The sequence below is a fragment of the Sciurus carolinensis genome, chromosome 4 (assembly GCF_902686445.1).
Source record: "Sciurus carolinensis chromosome 4, mSciCar1.2, whole genome shotgun sequence".
In the NCBI taxonomy this organism is placed as follows: Eukaryota; Metazoa; Chordata; class Mammalia; order Rodentia; family Sciuridae; genus Sciurus; species Sciurus carolinensis.
The window spans coordinates 123,541,543-123,563,481 of NC_062216.1; the positions used below are offsets into that span (position 1 = coordinate 123,541,543).

A 21,939-nucleotide genomic window follows, 5' to 3' on the forward strand; every position below is an offset into this window, starting at 1 on the left:
AAGAATATTTGTCAAGCACCTTTGGCATTCCATGTATTTTGTGAGGTGTGGGGAACACAGAGATACATAAGTCACAATGACTAGATTAAGAGAGCCCTGCAACAAGTAATTTGCTTGGAAACAACATAGCCATCAATGCTGATTCAGAGTCCCTGGGTAACTCTTTTCTCTACCATAAATGAGGGATTTGCCTCTCGCTTCCTCTGATACAAGCAAGGGCAGAAAATTGACACATTGGTATCAAATCAAAATTGCAAGTAAAGAAGCACCTGTATAATTCTCTACCTCTGTCCAAAATTTACTAGAAAGACTTTGATTAACTAAAAACAATTACAACTGCCCAGCAAAAAGATCAACATTGAGGAATAATTTCATCCAATATACAAAAACAGGGACACTGAAGTTAAGCAGAACATGAAACTTTTCACCAAGACTGGACTGTAGGGGGTCCCTGTCAAGGGAGTTTCTATACTGAAAGCTCCCAGATCATTTTTGGCCTGTGGGTAAATTTTCTTTATTCTACTGTGCTTCCTTGTTTAAAGTTGGCTCTGTCATTTAAAAATGGGGGGTTTTGCATACAACTCATAAAAAAGAAAATCAAATTACACTAGGTCTGCATTTCTCCAGGAGGATAACAGGTTGAAGCTGATCAAGAAATACTCCCCTCAGACAGAGGATGCACTTCCCCTTTGCCGTGCTCTCCACCCAGCCCATTTGCCTCATTTATTACTTGGTTGACTCTTAAAGATATTCAAGTTTGCAAAACCTGCTTAAAAACAAAGAGAACTATAAACATTTTTTAAATGAGCTCAAAATACTCCTAAGCAGTAAAAGCTTAAATGACCCAAAGGTTTTCAAAGGACTTAATTAAATTTGAGAATGAAAATTCAGAATGGATTGACATTTATTGTCACTTCACAACTTTACCTTTTCCTGTTAATTTTTTTTTTTTTTTTTTTTTTTTTTTTTTTTTTTTTTGTGGTGCTTGGGATCGAACCCAGGGCCTTATGCTTGCAAAGCAAGCACTCTACCGACTGAGCTATCTCCCCAGCCCTAAATTTTTTTTTTAATGAGCTTTCAGTTTCATTATGTGGTAAATTTGCATCCATGGTAACTCAGTCAGTGAGTATTGGTAGATAGAAGTGGAGCAGGTCTGCTGCCTCCCAGCTTCTGCCCAATTTTTGGTTTTCTTTTTATTTACTTAAGATAATAACCTTTTATTAAAACTGAAACACTAATAAACATTACCCCTAAAGTCAACACTTTAAAAGCAAACTAAATCTAAGCAATCATTGATACTGTTCTCACTATAAACATTTTCAAAACTCTTTCCGACCTGTTACGCAGTCTCCTGTCTGCCTTCTCAAAGTTTGCTTTTAAGTTTTGTCATAGGGATTTCTGCTGAGGGGTCATTCCTGTTGCTGCTTCTTTTTAAAGCTAACCTCTGGAGCAATTACCCGGATATTACAGCTCCCTTTTCTTAGAATTCCTCCTTCCTTCCATCTTGCATACACAGCCAAAGAAAGAAGAAAATGAATTACATTAAGTAAAGCAACTCTGTCCTCCGGATTTCTTAGGACAATGTCGGTTTTAAGTACTTTGTCCCATTTTTGAACCATTTGTCCCAATATTTGGTTCAGAAAATAGAGTTTTCATCAGCATATCACTTCTTTGCTGTGAGTAAAATCTCACAGGTGAAACAACTGGATTCTTAAATTATACCAATAGATTTACCACCTTGGAAAAAAAGAAACTTGCGATTCCCCAATTTGCAAAAGTGTTTAATGAACTGATATCCCCACATATATTTTCATAGCACCACTTAAAATCTTTCACCGGCGGTGTGCTAAGTAATGTTTCACAGACTGTTCCAAATATATATTCCTATGAAATATTTTCAACAATAATGAGCAGGATTTTAGGCAAACACAGACAGTTTTCATGACATGGGTAATTGAGGGAAGTAAGAGATATTTCAGTTTTATACTCACTATCTAGAGTAGAAAAATCACATTTCCCTTTCTTACCAATGACTACAGTACAATCCCAGGTCACGTAAATCACAAACCCTCATGGGAAATTCTCAAAGTCTTTTAAAACAGTGTGAGATACAGAGCTTGTAAACTACTTAGTTGTAATGGCTGTTTTGGATCTTCTCTGAGGCCTTCAACTCCGGTTATACTTATTTAAGCATCTCTGACTTGCCTGCAACCTTCCACTAATGGGGGAACATGAGAATCTAACTGAAAGATAACTGCCATTCATCCCCTGAGTGATATCATTATCTTGGCCAAAATTGAAAACAGGATTGACTTTCACTGCAAACACATATTTATATTTTTGGTTTCAATTAAGCTTTAACTCACTGAAGGGAGGGCCATAATCCAGAAGAACCCCAAGGGGAATGAGGAAAATTTCTAGAAAGGGTATAAAAGTCATCTAGCACCCCAAAGAAAGTGGCAGAGCTCAGGATGACTCTCAGCAGAGAAACCACACATTGCTGGTATGTTGGCATTCTTTGGCATCCATGAATTGGAAAGGAGGATGATTTTAACTTTCACCATTCTTTCAACAAACATTTTCTGATTATCTAATGTGGTCCAAGCACTGTGCTGGTCACTGGAGCTAGATTAATAAGCTATCTCTGATTTCAGGTTGAACCCAGTGTAGGTGGAAAATTGACCTCTAAACTTGTGAGAAATGGATTTGGGATCATGCTTCTCAAATCACAGTCAGTATTGGGTATACCCCTTGGGCCATTACATCAGAATCAGGGGGGACTGCAGGAAAACAGATTTTCAGAGACTCAACTAAAGACAGAGGTTTTGTTCAGAGAGCCCCTGGGCAATGAAGCTGTTTTGTTCCTTAAGTTGTATCATTGCTGAGAAAATGAATTTTGTTCCAAAAATTAGGAGAGCTCAGTATTTGTAAACATCCATTTAAATGCAGGAACATAGATTAATAGTGTGAATTCCTCTGGAATGGTGATGTGACCCCCACCCCCAAATTTGTAGGGCAGCTTTTCCAGATCCGGTAACACCTTACACAACACAGGCATCTGCACCCGTGTCACAGGACTGAGGAGCAAAGGAAGGCCACAACAAGATGCTCTCTCTCTGCTCTTGCCATTTTGCCATCTGTGGCTTATACTAGCACTAAGTTTGTTTACCCTAAGCTAATTAACTATGGTATTAATCCAATCTCTGGGTGTTTGTGCATATGTGTATGGTCCCTTTCTGCTAATTTTTAATACATCTGAAATGACACAGTGCTGTAATTGAAATACATACAAGGTCAGTGATGGTGAGGAGGGAGTAATTAAGTGGGGAGTGTAAGGAAGGATAAGGGTCACCTTCGCAGAGACAGTATTTGTAAACATCCATTTACATGGATCTTAGAGGATGAATAGGCCTGCATCTGATGCAGGGTTCAGGGCACAGTGCCATCAAGTAGTGTTGTGTGTGTCATGGCACCAATTGTGTTACCCCCAAATTCACATATGAAAATCTTAGCCCCCAGTGACTCAGAATGCAACCTTAAAAAAAAAAAAAAAAAAAAAAAGGCGTGGTGGCACACACCTATAATCCCAGGAGCTCAGGAGGCTGAGGCAGGAGGATCATGAGTTCAAAGCCAGTCTCAGCAAAAGTGAGGCCCTAAGCAACTCAGTGAGACCTTGTCTCTAAATAAAATACAGAAAAAGGGCTGGGGATGTGACTCAGTGGTTGAATCCCCTTACATTCAATCCCTGGTACCCTGCCCCCCAAAAAAAGAAAAGGTCTTGACAGAGGTCACCAAATTAGAGTTAGGTCATTAGGGTAAGTATTTAACCCAGTATGACTGGTATCCCTATAAAAAGGGGACAATTTGGACACAGACACAGATAAAAAGAAGATGATGTGAAGAGACACGTGGATAGGGAGAAGGTGGTCATCTATAAGCCAAGGAAAGAGGCCTGAGGCTCATCCCTCCCTCTCAGAATCCAAAGGAACCAACCCAGAGGCACACCTTGATTTTGAACATTTAGCCTCCAGAACTGTGAGACAAAAGATTTCTGTCGTTCAAGTCCATGGTTTCGTCCTACCAAACTAATACAATGTGTTTGGGGAATGAGACCCCAAAGTGACTTTCTTGTTCTCTCCAAAAGTTGTAATGTCCTGGGTGGGGGGAGAGCCAGTCTATAAAAGCCCAGAGGAAGTCACCTCTTCTCCATCGTTCCTTTCCATGCCCAGTTAGAGTGCAGGCTGCCTGGGCAGCTCCTTGGTGCAGTAGACACACGCCTTGGGTTTTCATGAATTCCTTGTCAAGTCTTTGACCTCTCCCTCAACCAAAGCCAACTGAATTTTCCTTCTGCTGATGTGGAGTCACCACAAACCTCATATTAGCTGTTTCTAATTTGCTTCATTGGTCCCCACCCCACCCATTAAGATGGTGTCAGGAACTGGTATTATCTTCGAGAGCATCCCATGGAATGATATGTAGTCTAGTTCATAGTATTTGGTGACATAATATTTGAATTCCTTTTCCGTGCCCATCTGTCTCATAAACTAAGTGAACATACTTTATTTGGGAGGTACTAGAGATTGAACCCAGAGTTGCTCTATCACTGAACTGCATCCCCAACCCTTTTGTTTTGTTGAATTTTTAAATTTTGATACAGGGTATCACTAGGCTGCTCAGTCTGGTCTTGAACTTTCTATCCTCCTGCAACCAGCCTCCCAGTAGCTGAGATTACAGATATTTGCCACCCCACCTGCCCAGTGAATATATCTTAACTGCCAAATTCCAAAAGTTTATAGATTATTTTAACCAAACTACAAATGCAGATTTTTATTTTAGGCCATGATGGCTTTTTGTTTTGTTTTGTTTGTGTGATTTTTCTTTTTTCTTTTTTTTCTATTTTTGGTTTTGGGTGCTTTCTCTTTTGTCTTAATTAGCACCATATTTTAATTAGAAACCTAATTAACCTTAACACACCTTACATAATTTTGTTTTTACACGCCACCAAAATCTTAAGAACATTATGTACTTTTCAACTTCCTGTATCCTTTGAAGTTTTGCTCTGCCTTATGAAGTTATTTCTGGTTGGTTTGTTTGCTTGTTTGTTTATTTTTCATGTAAGCCATTTCCAAAAAAAGATAATCCCTCCACTTCTGCTGCTTCAGTGCTTTTCAAATGTGTCCTGGCATCTTCAGTCCCACGGGTGCTTATGATCATCTCTTAACCAAGGTCTCCTGACTCCCTTTTCCGCCTTCTGTCTCTTTCCCTTTTATTGTTCCTGAGGTCAGGGATTCTGTCGCTCCCATTCCTCGCAGATATCAGTGGCTCCTAGTGATTCCCAGTGGAGAGTGATGTATTTGGGCTTTATTGTAGCAATTTACCTCCTCTATATCTTCTCCTATTACTCATATAAAACTACTCATTGTAACCCAAAGGAGCTGCAGGGGCTTCTCTCTTCCCACCCTTTCTTCTACCGGGAGCACCCTTTTTTCCACTGACTTTCTACTTGTCCTTCAACACCTGGCTCAGAACTCACCTCTTCAGTTGTGTCTTCTGTGACCTCCTCAGATGGTACAGTCTATTCTCTCACCAGTGTTTTCTTACACATTTGTAAGTATCAAGAGTTAGTTGAATAGGGCTGGGGAGATAGCTCAGCTGGTAGAGTGCTTGCCTCGCAAGCACAAGGCCCTGAGTTCGAACCCCAGTACTGCAAAAAAAAAAAAGAGTTAGTTGAATAAAGCAGTAATCATGCTTAGTTAAGGGTACTCCTCCCTGTACATAGGCTTTAGTGAAAGACTTTCATTTTTCTAATGTGAATATAAAACTTACAGAGCTGTAAAGTAGTCGAATAGATACCTTCAATTATTAATTATTAATTATGTATAAGTATTTAAAATCACATATAAAATTATGTTCTAATTTAGAAATATGACTTATTTGTCATTCTCACAATTTTATGGAGACTTTTTATATTTTCTGATACTGTATTTGTCATTACAAGAGCCACATTTTGAGTGATCAGGAATACTCTTACCAGAGTATACCTTCTTCACATCTGTTTGTTTGAGATATTATACATTAAAAACTCATGCATGATACATCATTGGAAATTTTCCCATAAGCCCCAAGAACCCATTTGACTATTGATATTTAATCATGACCTCCTTAAAGTAATTATTTATAGCATTATTTTTAAACTGATTTCGAGTATGCTTTTACCCAACAATATCTGTCTTTTGCATTGTGCTTACTCCCAGAAATAATTAACTTATTAGATTTCTTTTTCCCCTTTTTAGTAATCCTATCATAATGACCTTTTTAAATGTACAAACTAGTACTGATTGCTATTGTTTCTTCACCAAATAATATGAGGCTATCTTAAAAAAAAAGTAATCAAAAAGATTTCCACTTCTGTAAGGGCAGACTTACAGAAAGTCTGTAAGTCTGGTTCACTCATCTAGTTCTTCCTTTCACATTTTATTATCCAGAACAAAGTGCCAAACCTGAAGCCCAGGACACAGGGAACTACATCTTCCCAAAGGAAGTTCATCCAATATTTCAAATAGTAATAAAATCAGTGATTCTGAACCACTAGTGTCCCCAGTGTTTTGGGAAAATAAATATTCTCTTTGGAGACTGATAAGCTCACATTAGACCTCAAATAACTGTACAAAAATGTCCAATAAATATAATAAAGCACAAGAGGAAACAGTATTATGAGTTATATCCAGAAGAATAACAGAGAATTAAGATCCACAGAAGCTTCAAATATTGGGATTATTAGACACAAACTAAAAAGGGCTGCTTATGAAGTATTCAAGGAGGTAAAAAAAAAAAAAACTGAGCTTAGATTTCAACAGGGAACATAGCAGTAAAATAAAAGATTTGAAAATGAACTACAGAGGAATTAGAGAACTGGAAAGTACAATAAGCAAAGAAACCAGTGAATGTTTTTAACTTCAGATTAGATACAGCTAAGGAGTGAATTGTCAAAGTAGAAGAAAAATCAAAAGAAAATAATCAAAATGAAGCATGTAAAAATCAAATGATATAAATATGGGAAACAAAGATAAGAAATTTAGAGAACACAATGAAGTCTAATATAATTGAACTCCCCACTCCCCAAAAATGTAGTGTATAATTGAAAATATAAAGGCTGCAAACTTACCAGAGTTTATGAAAAATATCACTCAGATTCAAGAAATCCAAAAATTTCCAGGCAGCATATATGGTTTTTATTTTTATTTTATTTTAATTTTTCTGATATAGGATACTAGGCAAAATATATTTTTTAAACCCTTACCTAGATGTACCATGTTGAAACTGTCTGTAGACATCCAAAGATGAACTGAAAACTTAAAAGCTGCTGGAGAAAAAAAAGGTTTCATTCAAAGTAATGACAGACTGATAGTAAACATGTCACTCAAAGAACATGGAAGCCACACAAAAGTGCAGCCGTACCTTCCACATACAGAAAGAAAATAACTGCCAAGTAGAAAAATATCTTTCATAAATGAAGGTGAAATAAAGGATATTTTCAAGCAAAAACTAGACTCATACTAAAAGAATTTTTAAAGGATATTCAAAATATAAGAAATGGAGATCAAAGAATGTAATAAATACATGAATAAAGAGCTAATAAAGAGTGAATACTGATTGTATATAATGATAACTAGTAATGTCTTATTTAAATATATAAAAATATTTACCTGTATATGGTATGCAATCCATTACAAGAAATAGCATATAAATCAAGAGGAGGAAATGGTGTTAAGATATTCTAAATGCTTTACATTGTGGAAGGAAGATAAAACTATCAATTTACATTAAACTTTGATAAGCAAAGGCAGGCTATGACCTTTGATAAATATGATAAGTTTTTAAAACTCCTGGAAGATAAATAAATGAAAAGGTTCCTAGAAGATAACAGAACAGTATCTTCCTGACCATGAGATAGGAAAATATTTTTTAAATGGGACACAGAAAGCACCAATCATAAAGGAAAGAATCAATAAATTGATTACATTAAAATTGGAGCCTGTTCGTCTGGATGATAACAAAATTGTGACAAGCCATGGCATGGAGTGGGAAAAGACATTTATAACATGCATAATTAACAAAAGACTTATATCCATACCTATAAATCAGTAAGAAAAAGACTCATCACAGGAGAAAACAGTAAGAGATTAGAACAAACCATTCCCAAGGAAGGAGATCCAAACTGCCTTAAACCAAACTATGATACTTTGTTCACTCACATACATCAGGGAAAAAACATGTTGAAACCCCAGGGAGATACCACTGCTCAGTGGTTAAAATTGAAAAAAACCAACAATACTAACTGTTGATGAGGATGTGCAGTAATAGGAATTCTCTGACCTGCTGGTGAAAATATAAATTTCGACAATCATTTTAGAAAACGTTCTGGCAATACTCCTGAGCAGAAATTCTATCCCTGTATCTGAGACCCAACAAAATCGTGTTCAAGGCAGCATTGTTCATAATCACCAAAAACTAAAAATAAGTTCTCTATCAATAGCTAAGGGATAGAGCACTTGCCTAGCATGCCTGAGGCCCAGTACCACAAAAAATAAATAAATTAAGGAAGGTGTTATAATGTGGTCTTATTCAGTATTCATCTATAAAGTACCATACTCATAAGAAATGAATGACTCTCACTAACATTGAACAGTAGAAGCAAGACAAAGAATACATGCTATAGGATTCTACTTATGTAAAGTACAAAAATGGACAAACTAATATGTTGTTAGAAATCAGGGTAGTGGGAACCTTGGAGGAAGAAGGAAGAGTGTGTGAAAGTCGGGCAACAGGTTTCTTGTCTGAGTGTTATGTTCACATCGGTTGTTCACTCTGATCAGGCTGTACACATATGGCCTCTATTTTTCAATATGTAGTTTCACTTCAGGTAAAAAGGTTATTTAAAGCAAAGGAGTAATTGGTAGATCCTGTGATCTCTGAGATTTATAAGTAGTTAAAAATTAAGTGATATCTTCCTTCAAAGGAATCCTCGCCTCACTTTGGTGATATGGGATATGGATGCCCTGGATGATATGGGATATCGATGCCCTGGGTGATATGGGATATCGATGCCCTGGGTGATATGGGATATGGATGACCCGTAGGCTCTGAACCCCTCAGCAGCAAGCTTCCTGTCCTCATCTGTGCTTGACACAATGGACTCGCATTGAGTAGATGTGGGATTTGTGAAACAATGTACTAAACCTGAGAAATATATTTCTGTTCCCAGGTTAAGAAAACTACTGAAGCCACCTTGCAGACAATACAAGATATGGTCACCATTGAGGACTACGATGTATCTGAATGTTTCCAGCACAGCCGTTCCACAGAGTCTGTGAAGTCCACTGTCTCTGAAACCTACCTGAGCAAGCCCAGCATTGCCAAGAGAAGAGCCAACCAGCAGGAAACCGAGCAATTTTACTTCATGGTACTATGCCTGTTGCTCCTACAGCCACTCTTGACAGATCCACAGTTCCCTAGTGCTGCTTCCATAACTGCACCTGAATCATCTGGGATCTTAATTAAGATATGGACTCCTGTCTGCGCTCAGAGTTCCTGATTCATTCAGTCTGGGTAGAGTTTAGGAGTTCACTTAGACGTTAGGACTACTCGAAAAACAGGACCTTTAATCTTTAACTGTATACATATCACCATGAGAACTTTTTAAAATGCAGGTTTGATTTCTATGGGTCTGGGGAGGAAGGGGTCTGAGAGTCTGTACCTGGAATAGGCTCCCAAGTGATGACTGATACTGCCAGACTACAGACCACACTTTGAGTAGCACAATTCTAGAATCTAGAAGATAAAAGTGACTGAGCTTTAGATCTCTTATGAAAAGTACCTTGACATTGAATAGTTTGAAAAATTAAAAATTATTTTTACCTTTTAATTGCCTTTTGCAGAAACTCAGAGAATATTTGGAAGGCAGTAATCTCATCACAAAACTTCAAGCCAAACATGACTTGCTGCAGAGGACTCTTGGAGAAGGTCTGTTATTCAGACTAGGTGGAAAGATGATGTGGATTTTGTATTGTGCATGAGCATATTCTGTAAAGAATGAATCCTATATGTGATTTAAGAAACAACACTATGTGTTTAGAATTGTTTTTATCTGTGTCTGTGATGATCAAGTTCTCCCCTCATTTCTTTTTTTTTTTTTTTTTAATTTTTAAGCTTGGTGGTGAACTCAAAGAAGAATATCAATCTAGGGAGAGCTGACAAACTAACACACAGGTCCTGTGGGATCTTCAGAGCATGGTGCTAGTGATGGGGGTAGGGGCTGGTGGAAGAGCCATACCTGCTGCCACCTGCTGACCCCAGTCACTTATCCTTCCTTTCTTGGGCTTCTCCAGTCCCACCCCTGTTTGTTTTAATGGGCTGGTCTTTGTTGTTCTGTCTATTGACTATTTGGACTCTAGAAACCAGCTAAACCAGTTGGGGTGATTTTTTTTTTTCTCTTTCATTAGCATTGTTGGTAGTTGAAAAATAATCTAGTAGTATAAGTAAATTGCTGTGTCTAATAATAAAAACAAATACAAGGGTTAATGTATATATAAGACTTTCTCTGGGAGGGACATTGTTTTGAACTATATTCTTAACTGAGCACTATTAGTTTCTTCATTTTTACAAATGAACAAAATGGAGTAAATACAAAGGGGACTGTGTAAATGCTTTTCTTTCTCTTTTTGTCTTCATGAAATTTAAAAGGAAAAAAGTTAATACAAAGGCCCTGTTTTAAGTGCCTCCGAGTATGTAACTTTAATTATCTTTTATTTACACTAGATCCTGCTAGACATTATAAAAAGTAAAAGAAAATTTAGAAGAGGGTGAAAAATGAGAGAAATGAGTGGAATGGTCCAGTCAAAAAGAGATTGCCACACATAGAGACCTGTACCTGGCCGCCTACCATTCTGGAATCTTTCTAGCTCAGAAAGCAATGTTCCCATCCTGTCTCATGCTTTCCTCTAAAGAACCCGTCATCATCAGGGCATGACCACATGCAGAAAGGTTATCATGACCTACGCCCCCACGTATTACACAATTAAGATATGCTATTCCAAAAACAAAAGGCCAATTTTACCTAAGAGACAAAACATTTAAACTACTAAAAGGTGTCTAAAAAATAAAATAACTAAATGTAATGATTCATTAAATTCTGAATCATTAAACAAAGGTTATGAAGGACATCTTAAGCACAAATGGGAAAATAAATATAAATTGTATTAAATGGCATTATTGAATTAATGTTAATTTTCTTAAGTATGATAAAGGTACTATGATTATAAAGAAGAATGGTCTTATTGTTAAAAGCACTCACTTTAGTATCATTACTTTTAAATGGTTCAGAAAAACATAGAAGATAAAATCAATTTGGTAAGTGTTAACAATTGGAAAATCTAAACAAAGGACATAGGATATTCCTTCTCTTCTACAGGTTTGAATTTTAAAAAAAAAAAAAAAAAAAAAAAAGCTTTTTATACCTCATTAGTTTTCTTACTGAACAATTGTGTCACAATTTTTTTTTCTTTTTCCCTCATAGTGTCATATAAACTCCACCCCCACTTCTCATTTATCACAAATGCCTGATATTTTAAGAACATCTTCAAGGTCAATTACCAGCCCCAAAGCATAAATTATCAAGTATAGATGAATGCTGAAAGACACAAAGTTCTTCCCTACAAGTCTGAAGTCCTCCCATCTTTAGAAATTGTGAGTTTGAGAGAATTAAGTATGAATTCATTCTTGGCACTGCAGTCAGACACGTGTTAATGTGACTTGGAACCACATTCTGAAACTTTTATGGTATTCATTCAACATAATTTCTCCTGTGTCTCCTAGAGAGAAAGCCCCAATAGTTAACACTATTTTACATGTCATTCTTGGATAGAGCACTTTGGCCAATGTGCTGAGTCCATATGCCAGATTCTGTCTCTAGCTGCTGTTCTATATAAAGCCACATTATATCCCGTGAACCCTAAGCCAGGATTTCCTTATCTTGGAATTTCTTTCAATGGGTTCCAGTGTCCCATTGTGACACAACTATGTTCAGGTGTCTGAGATCTTCACCACACTCAGTTTCTTCTACAGAAGAAACTGAATGACTTTCATATGGTGGTTACAGACACACTGGGCTCTGCCCACTGGTTGCAGATCTCTGTATTCCCCAGCCCTGTCCCTCAAGCAGGCTTGGCAACACACCAGTTGCTGGTCAGTGGCCGCGTTTGTCACCCAGGGAAAAGCTGAACAAGGGAGACGTGCTCCACCTTTTAGTTATGACCATTGTGAGTCTGCTGGCTTTCCATGCAAGCCCTATTCATGTTAATAGGCTTATACTAAAGAAGACCAGGAGAGTTAATGGCACCTGTCCCACAGTGAAGTAATCCAATGGTGAGCCCTTAGGAAGGGATCCAAGTGCTGATTTGGTTAAATAAGGTTAGTAGGACAGGATTAAGTGGCGTGTTTGAGGACAGTCTTGACTTTTTAGATAGAAATCACCTCTATGAATTATACTAGACTCACTGCTGCAAAAACTGCCTTCATAGTAAAACAAATAGAGCCTAACCCCAGGATTTAGCAGTTGATCATGCACAGCTGAGACTCTAACTACAGACATGTGTTTGGCCTGCTGTACTGCTCGCTTTTGGCAGGCTACCAGTGGCCCAGTAAGTTCTGTGCTTTACAACATTCTGAAATGACTACGTGGGGCTCTTAAAGTGACACTGTCAAAATTCAGAATTCTAAATCTTCGAAAAGTATTGATATAGAAAGAAACACATAATAAGCTCTTAAAGCCACACTCATCATCACCTTCTTCATCCTTCAGCAACACCACTGTATCTTTTTGTGATATCATTTGTTTTTAAATCAGTTTGATTGATGATAGTAAATGAAATATACATCTGTAAAACTGAGGCACTTTTTCAGGAACAAGCCTTAATGTTCACATTGGCTTCTTTGTGTACATTTGGAGCTAAGAGGGTGTAAATATCTGTAAAAATCTTTTGCTAAACACAGAAGATCTGACAGTGAAAGCTGACTTCTGTGTTACACTGTTTTCTGCCCCAGGCCTAAGGAATTAAATGGAGTATCTTCACGTAATCCATTATCTATCTTTGAGTAGAAGCACAAATATACTTTCTAAAGAAAAGCTGATTGTGAATAATTATGTCCTCTTCGAAAAGCACTGCAGTAGTTGGTATTCTTAAGGAAGAAAAAGACTGGGAAGTGACGCCAGGAATCCTCATCAGTCATTCATTAGGACACATCCGTGGTGTTCAGTCCAGTTTGAGCTGTGCATATTTTAAATATTTTTCTCTAGCGTTTTTTTTTTTAATCTCAAGTCGCCACCAAATTATGCTTTGTTTTCACCTTTTACTATATAGAGACAAAATGCATTTAGATGTGAAAAATAATTCACTTCATAATTCTCAAGCAAAATTTAAGAGTAATCAAAACGAGTGTTTATATCAAGAAAAAGTTAATCCTGGGTCATTTTATTTCCTCCAAATGACTCGTATGGGAGGGAAGGCAGTGTAGCTCTGTAGTTTTCAATAATTAAATAGACCTCCAAAGAATATGCTTGAAATCTAATCTTCAGACCACTGGAAGCTTTTACATTTCTCTGGGAAGGAGTGTCTTCAAAGCCTGTGTGTTATTGATCTATTAATGATGATACTGATTAAAAAATAAAACCTCATTCATCAGCCGAGACACACTGAGGTCTATTAGCTGAGAAAACGATGGATATGGTGGTACAGTTAGGCTGTGAGTGATAGTTCTTGCGAAGCTTGCTCTTGGTTCATTACTCAAAACTTACCTTTTATAGGTTTTTAATTTTTTATCATACTATTAACTATAGATGGATGGAGCAAAATAATTTTAAGTTATTTGATATAGCATCCATTTCTAAATCCAGGGAATAATTGGTTGGGATATTTTAACAAAAAAAAAAAATAAGAAAAATATTCAAGTTCTAAAACATTTCACTACTAAGAAATTACCATCAACATCATTAACATTGATTCACTTGAAAGTAATTAGCCTGTATTATTCAGTTTAAGGTTTCAGACATTTACTATTTAATAATTTCCATATTGATGTAATTTTTCAGATTTATGAAAATCTTTATGATTTTGTATTCTTCTGGGACAGACAGAAGTATAAGCCATGGTTCATACTTTTCCTCTAGGCTTACTCAAAGTGTTTTCCAGGAAAAAAGACTCATATTTTTTTTTCTTTTTCCTTTTTTTTTGTTTTTTGGTTGTTGTTGTTTGTTTGTTTGTGGTGCTAGGACAGAGCTCAGGACCCTAATGCATGCTAAGTAAGTGCTATACTACTGAGAGCTATGTCCCCAGCCCAAGACTTACATTTTTTTAATATATTTTTTAGATGTTGATAGACCTTTATTTTATTCATGTATTTATATGTGGTGCTGAAAATTGAACCCAGTGCCTTATACATGCCAGGCAAGCTCTCTACCACTGAGCCACAACCCAAGACTTACATTTTTAAAGGTAGTACAGTCTGGTGCTTGGGAGCTCAGAATTAGAATTAAAACAAACCTGGACCCTAGAGCCAAGTCTACCCCTTACTAATAGCAATGCCATGGATTAATCCCTTCCATATATACTCAATCTCTTTTGTAAAAGAAAAATAATAAAAGAAGCTACCTCATAAGTTTATTGTGAAAATTATGTTAGAATATTTAATATAAAGTGCTTAGTGTACTTTATAATATTCATTGCTTAATTACTACTTAGAACTTTTATTATCTAATAAAAAGTCTAATAAATATTAGACATTTTGCTATTTTTATTTTTAACAATATATATCAGACTTTTATGTCATAATAAGGCATGCAACATGACAATGCAGAACAGCACAAGCCACATAGTTTCTTGAACCTCAACCCTTCACTCATTCTACTGGTTCACCCTTGGTGATCTCAGCCAGCTCTTATGGTCCCAGCACAACCTAACTGGTAGTGATGATCAGATCTTTCCTCCAGCCCTGTCTTCTCTGTGCCCTAACCTTATCTGGCCAGATTCCTGCTGGGCAAGACCCCAAATATCAATCAGCTCACTGTCTGCCCCTCTCCTTCCCGGTAGATCTTGTCCATTCATGAATATCTATGCATCTTTCTGTAGTTCTGTGTACATTTTCCCTTTGTTCTTCTCCCAAGTAGCAGAAGATCATCAAAAGAAAAGAACTTATAGTTAAAAGATAAAGCCAAAAAGGATGGATAGTTAAAAGACAGAACCAGGTAGAGAAGGAAAGCAATCAGGTTCTTCCCCTTCCCCTCATTTCCACTCCAACTCTAGCCAAGAACTGATCCTGCCAATATTTATAGCAGCCTGTATCTATGTTGAAAAAGGTGTTTTCTGATATTATCTGTTGCTCCCTGATTAATCACTAGATATGAATCAAATACTTCGTGTCACTTTTTATTCAAGAACAGATAGAGTAGCAGGCTCTGTTGCAGCCTGGAGTATTCATTCAAGAAGCCAAATTTCTCTGCAATATGTTATATTATATAACATATTGAATCTGTAATACAAAAGTATTCTATGTCATATACTTATGGGGTTTTGCCTTTAAGTCTGAATCACTGCATTGTGATATGATGACCTGAGCCCATCCATTTGTGCTGCAACATGACCTTCCTCTGCCAGCTATATGTTCAAGCTATTTCAGGACCAATCATTATTTTGCAGACAAACCAGCTGAATGGTTCAGGTCTCCCATACCTCTTCTCCACCCAGAATGTAAGAAAAAGCAGACAGCAGCCATTGACACATATAAGCTTGAAATTAGAGCAGATCATGGGAGTGCTATGAAAATTCAGCTCTGTTATTTAAAACAAGAAACCCAAATGTCGAAGAAGAAACTCATGCTTTAAGTGGCAGAACTCTGTGAAAGGCTTTTAGCTTACAAGTTGCTGGAATGCAGTATAATTTAATGTTCTTGTACATTAGTATCTGCAAATGTCATTTCTGATTAGAGAAGGCAACTTTTCTCACAGTGCCCCAATTTCATGTCACAGAAAATATACCAATTTTGTCTAAAGGACATGAAGTTGTCCCAGCCGTTTGACCTCCTACTCCTCCCCAAGTATCATTCAAGACAGAATAACTAACGTGCAAATCTTGGATATATTATATTTGTATTTTGTGTTTAAAATTACAACTAAAATCCAGCAGCTATTTCTTATTTGTTAAAAAAAAAACTACCTCATTTTATCAAATGAAATGTTTCTCTATAGAATTTATTAAAATTGTGTAAATTTTATGAAATACTGACTTTGACTTATTTGTCAACCTTTATGGTATACTCATACTCATATTTTCTACCATAAAATGTGTGAGTTGTAAACTCAGCATCTTAAAATAAGGGACAGATGATACAAAAGACTATCAAATGCATTCTACTGATTCCATTGAATTTACTGATTTTATTTTCTGTTTCTGCAGGTCATAGAGCTGAATATATGACCACAAGGTAGGAAGATATTTTATTATAATTCATAGCATATCTTACTTTATTTTCTATTTAACAAGGAGCAACTGCTTGGGATTCTTATCAGATCAGATATGCTCTGGAATATCTGAGGGTTTCCCAAGTGGAATTGTAAATCTCCTTAATAAACAGAGCCAGTAACAAAGACCTAAGTTGAACAGTTTTGGTTTATCTAATCCAAACACATTAAGTTTTTAAAAATATTATGACAAGACTTTTGATACGATAATTTAGTCAACATATATATGATATGTATATCTACTGCAGTAGTAAGTAGAAAATATTAGTTACAGACAGACTTGGTGGTACATGCCTATAATCCCAGCTACTTGGGAGGCTGAGGCAGGAGGATGGAAAGTTTGAACCAGCCTGGGCAGCTTAGTGACACCCTGTCTGAAAATAAAATTTAAAAGGACCATGGACATAGGTCAGTGGCAGAGCACTTGCCTAGCATGTGCAAAACCCCTGAGTTCAATACCTAACACTACAAAAAAGAAAAAACAAAGGAAAAAGGAAGAAAGGGAGGGAACGAAAAGAACTGTACCTTTGTGCTTCTTTTGTCTTTTATCCGATAAAAAATAGAACTATATTGAATACTCAGGATTTTAGCTTTCTGCTAAACCCTCTATGGTTCATTTTAAAAACTGAAATTTTGGCTGGGCATGGTGGTGCCTGTAAATGCCAGCAGCTGGGGGGAGGGGGGGCAGCAAGGTAGGAGGATCACAAATTCAAAGCCAGCCTCAGCAACTTAGAGGGGCCGTAAGCAACTTAGTGAGACCCTTTCTCAAAATATAAAACATTAAAAAAAAAAAAAAAAAACTGGAGATGTGCCCTAGGGTTCAATCCCTGGTTAAAAAAAAAAAAAAAAGAAAAAAGAAAAAAAAAAAGTTGAACTTTTGACACCTACAACCACATTGCATATTCTTTTTTTTTTTTTTTTTTTTTTTTCTTACCTTTCATAGAAGGATTTTGAAGTTACCACTAGGAAAGAAAAGTCACTTTGGAAGTTGATTCTGATTTGGATTGGAGAACTTTTGTGTCAACTTTTATGTTTCTATGACACCATTTGTACAACAGCCAGAAATTATTCTAGTTGACTAGCAAGACTGAACTTCCAAAGGCTGTTCTGTTTGAAGTAAGAGGTATTTAGAACATTGATGTATCTGGCAATTTGGTTGTCAAGGTTCTATACTGTTAGATAATTGATTCATAAGGAAGTTCCTCTTACTTCACAGTGAACTAACTGAAAAGATACAGCTACTGACTTTTCTAAATTTAATAAAAGAAAAAACTACTGTGGTTTTTCTTTGATTTGTCAGTGACAAAAAGGAATATTGCTTCTGTTAGTAATATGTAGCTTATGATACTTTTTTTTCACATATAGTATCTATTTGCACCGTCAATTTTTTCCTGCTGTTTCTAAGTTATAATTAAAGTAAGATTTTAAAAATATCTTTTAAAAAAGGCTGCAAATATAATAATTTGCAACAAGAACTCTAAGTGCCAAATAAGCCAGATATTCACTTCAATACTTCCTCTCATGTGGACATCCCATACAGGAAATCAAATTGCCAGGAAGTTGAAGTTGTGTGATAGGCACAGAGCCAAAATGAGTCATGCAGCTGGAAGCTGAATAGCCCTGACTCTGTTCATCTGATGTGGGCATAGTGGAGCCAGAACCGTGGGCACCCTAGTCTCCTGAATAACCTACCTCTGCCAAGAAAATCACTTTGATAGGCGTTTAGGAAGTTCATTTTAATCCAAGTCCCTCTCATATCTTTAGTTTCTTCACATTTACCTCATTAGAACCTTTGGGACAGACAACTTGCAGGTCTTTAGTAGAAATATCAAGACATCCCTGTTAGCCCCAGCCAAGATTACCTTGTGTCTTCCAGCCATTCAGGAACAAAATCCAATGCCACTGAAGGCTTTGGCTCCAGCTGCAAAATTGGGTCATCTCATGAATCAGTGAACAAACAAATTCTGTTCCCCTTAGTTTTGTCAGGTACTCTAGATATCACCAAACTTACAACTCTGTTGGATCTTATAATAATTACGTTTTCTAGTTTCTATATTTCATGCTTTGATATCTGAGGTCCTTGTTAAGCATAGGGGGACTACCTCTCTCAGTAATAGTAAAGACTGATTGCAAGTGAGTCTTTCCTATGCAACCAGCCAATCCAGAGCCAGTACCAGAATCCACCTCCTTCATCAGATTCTCACCCAGGACCACTGTTTCACCTTGCCTCAGGGCCAGAAATGGACTACTAGGGGTTAGCCCCAGTACCACAGAGGCCATGGAAATGATTCAAATCCACCTGTCTGAAACCTGCTTATCCTGTTTCTCCCCTTCCTTCCCATGCAAACCACAACAATGTCCCTTGCCCACATTTCCCCCTCGCTCCCTCTGCCTCTGGACCAAGGCTGCTGCATCTACTTGTGCCTCTCCCAACCCCTGAGGCAAAGCAGCAGAATGTGAGCCCTCTTCTGGCAGCTGGAGTGACAACTATGTTTTCAAAGGCAATTGCTTCTTGATCTGTTGGCCTCGCCATACCTACATTTTAAAACCTTTACAAAATAATGAAATGTTATTTTATATCAAACCTATGTGGTTAAATTCCTTCGTGGTTTGTTGTTTTGTGTTTTTGCACCTATCAGATCTCTTACCCCATGGATGGCACTGAATTTAGTGTATAAAAGATTTCAAAATTTCAGCTGTGGTAGGTCATGACTTGTTGCTTGGTAGAAGTTTCCATATTCACTTTAAAGTATTTGCAATGGCTCCTCTTGAGCTCTGAGGCACCCTGGGACCCTCGGTACTGCTGGCTGTATACCCCATTAGTCATATGAGCCCACCTGCTGTGAGAGTCTTAGAATTTAGCTATGAAAGGCTTTCTCAGCAGGTTAATTTCTCTGCATCTCTTGATTGCTGTAGTAGTACTTTTTGAAGCTATTTGGGGTTCGACATAAATTTTTGGGATTTTGTTTCTAAACCAGACTTTCTGAATTTGAACAAAATGAACTAAAAAGGTAATAATTCCTAGAGAGTCTATAGTTTAATGAAGAGTTTTACACTGTTTCCCACTGTGGTATGCATCCTCCTAGAAACCTCATGTTTAAGAGGTTTAAATTGGAATATCTGGAAAGAGGTCATGGGACTCTTCTTCCACATGTTTTTTTGTGTACAGATATAGAAGTTGGGTCAGGTAATCCTGTCCCTCTTTGCTCTAGAGGAAGAGGGCAGAAAAGAGTCCCTCCCTCCAAATACAGTGCAGGGTTTCCAAATACAGTACCTGTGCACCGCATGTGCATTTATCAGATAGACTGGCATGTGCATATGCAAAGCAGGCAGACAGACAGATGGAAAGAGTAGGGAACAGCATAAATGAGTGCATCCTAATGATTTACAGAAATTTAGGTGATAGGACAATTTGTTCTACAGGAATAATTATTCATGTGAGCCTGTGTCCCCAATCAGAATCAGCACTGATGCCAAACTATTTTTTTTCCTCATCTGTGACCCATTGATAGTTAACATAAAATCCTATTAATACTTTAAGGGTACTGAACAAATGTGATAACACTTACATTGAAAAACTATGTTGTAGCTGAAAATTTTATATTTAATTTCTCATTTTGGTACATATGAGAGCCCTAATTTTTATGACCAATTGTGTGTTACTATGTGACTTGTAAACCAAATCATAAGAACCTTACTTTATAACATTCGCCCAAATAGTTCACAATTCCATTTGGTAATGCTTATCATCCTTAAATGAACTGGCAAACAAATACCAGCTATGACATATGAGAAAACATAATCTAAAGGAATAGTTTGTATGTTTTTTGATACATAAGTAAAAGTAAAAAATGGGAAGGGGTGGGACTGTTTTCCCTGTGGGTGAGGGTGGGGAATGAACCCAAGATCCCATGTTTTGTAATTCTAATGTGACCTACGGGTGTTTCATTTATTGTTTGATTTCTGCCATGCTCAGTAATTATATTCCCTTCCCTTAGGCCTCCAAATGTTCCCCCTAAGCCCCAGAAACACAGGAAGTCCAGACCCCGCTCACAGTATAATGCTAAGTTGTTTAATGGGGATTTGGAAACATTCGTCAAGGTACCGCACCAGCCATCTGGGTGGCTGATCTCCACGCTTCTCACTATAATGGTCTCAGCCTCTCATAAAAGGGGGGCAGGTCATTATGTCCAAGTCTATCCTGGGGCTCTTTGCTTTCCCAGAAAATCAATATAATATTTCCTGAAGTCAGAGAGGAAAGAATATTTATGTTGGATACCTTCAAAAGAAGAAATAAATGTGGATGTTATCATGTGAGCAAAAAAGAGAGCTCTCTTCTTTATTAAAAAAAAAAAGCCATGATTTGTACAAAAAGGAAATGAGAAATCTGATAAAATGTTTTTTTCTTTTTCCTTGTGCAAAGAGATGGCACCAAATATATTTTTAAAAATCCATTTGTTAGGCGCACTCTGAAGCACAGCCAGAGTTTTGACTTCTGATGACTTGAGGAATAAATTATATTGGATCAATTGTAAGACCCTGTGGTCTGTGTCTTGTATCTCTGCTGCGTTTACTCTGTCTTCTTTTTCATCTGTGTTTCTGATAATGCTTCTAGCCGAGGACGAAGGAACTCGCACGCGAGGCACCAGGTATAGTGCTAGATGGAAGTGAGGGCTCAGCCTCTCCCGCTGCTGGTCTCATTTCCGAGTCCTACTCCTGCTTGGCTTTAATTAGAGTTTTTAAGGGCTTTCAAAGAAAAATGTTTGCAGTAGGAAATTAGACAGATTTATAAATAGGCTTTATTTAAGAAGGAACGCTAATGTAAGAGGAATAGTCTGCTCTGGTAAAAGTAGATAAACTCTTGATTTTTACATTATGTGTTTGGAAGATGTATCAAATTTGAGGCCAGGGCTTTTATTAAGGAAAGTGAATGTTAAATACCAAAATACATTTCATATAGATTGTGGATCCTAATGTAAATTATACATACAAAAAAGGAGCTTTCACCTGCATAGTTCACATTTTATGCAGTGTTTTTGAAGACTCAATCTCTGTGGGGAACTATATCGTTAATAACCCTTAATTGGTGTGTTACAGACATTTTACTTTCTTTAAAGATAGATCTGTCTACTGAATGCATGCACTAATGACTAAAAGACAAGTGTATGCATGCACCATGTCTATGGACAGATAGACATATCTATATACATGGAAAGGGAGAGGGATTAGAAACCTCTATCTGCTTTAAAAATGAGCCCTAACCCTGAAATTAAGTGAAAAGCCACTGAGCAACCTAAATAGCAATCACAAATCCATTGCCTTGAGCTTTAAACCCAGAAGAGCCTTATTGGCTCTAATTTAATGTAAAA

The 21,939-nt window shown here is 37.1% G+C and overlaps 1 protein-coding gene across 3 annotated transcripts in view; it reads left to right on the forward strand.

Annotated features, from left to right (window-relative positions):
* Positions 1–21,939, forward strand: part of Srgap1 (SLIT-ROBO Rho GTPase activating protein 1) — a 278,191-nt gene that overhangs the window by 201,279 nt on the left and 54,973 nt on the right. The window contains exons 9-12 of one of the 3 annotated variants that reach the window (XM_047549492.1): positions 9,266–9,463; positions 9,939–10,023; positions 16,506–16,533; positions 21,033–21,150. In XM_047549492.1, coding sequence (XP_047405448.1) covers positions 9,266–9,463; positions 9,939–10,023; positions 16,506–16,533; positions 21,033–21,069 — 348 coding nt within the window. In that variant the 3' untranslated portion in view covers positions 21,070–21,150. Of the gene's footprint in view, positions 1–9,265; positions 9,464–9,938; positions 10,024–16,505; positions 16,534–20,568; positions 20,672–21,032; positions 21,151–21,185; positions 21,220–21,939 lie in introns of those variants that run through there. The other 2 variants (XM_047549489.1, XM_047549491.1) reach the window with 2 other exon arrangements.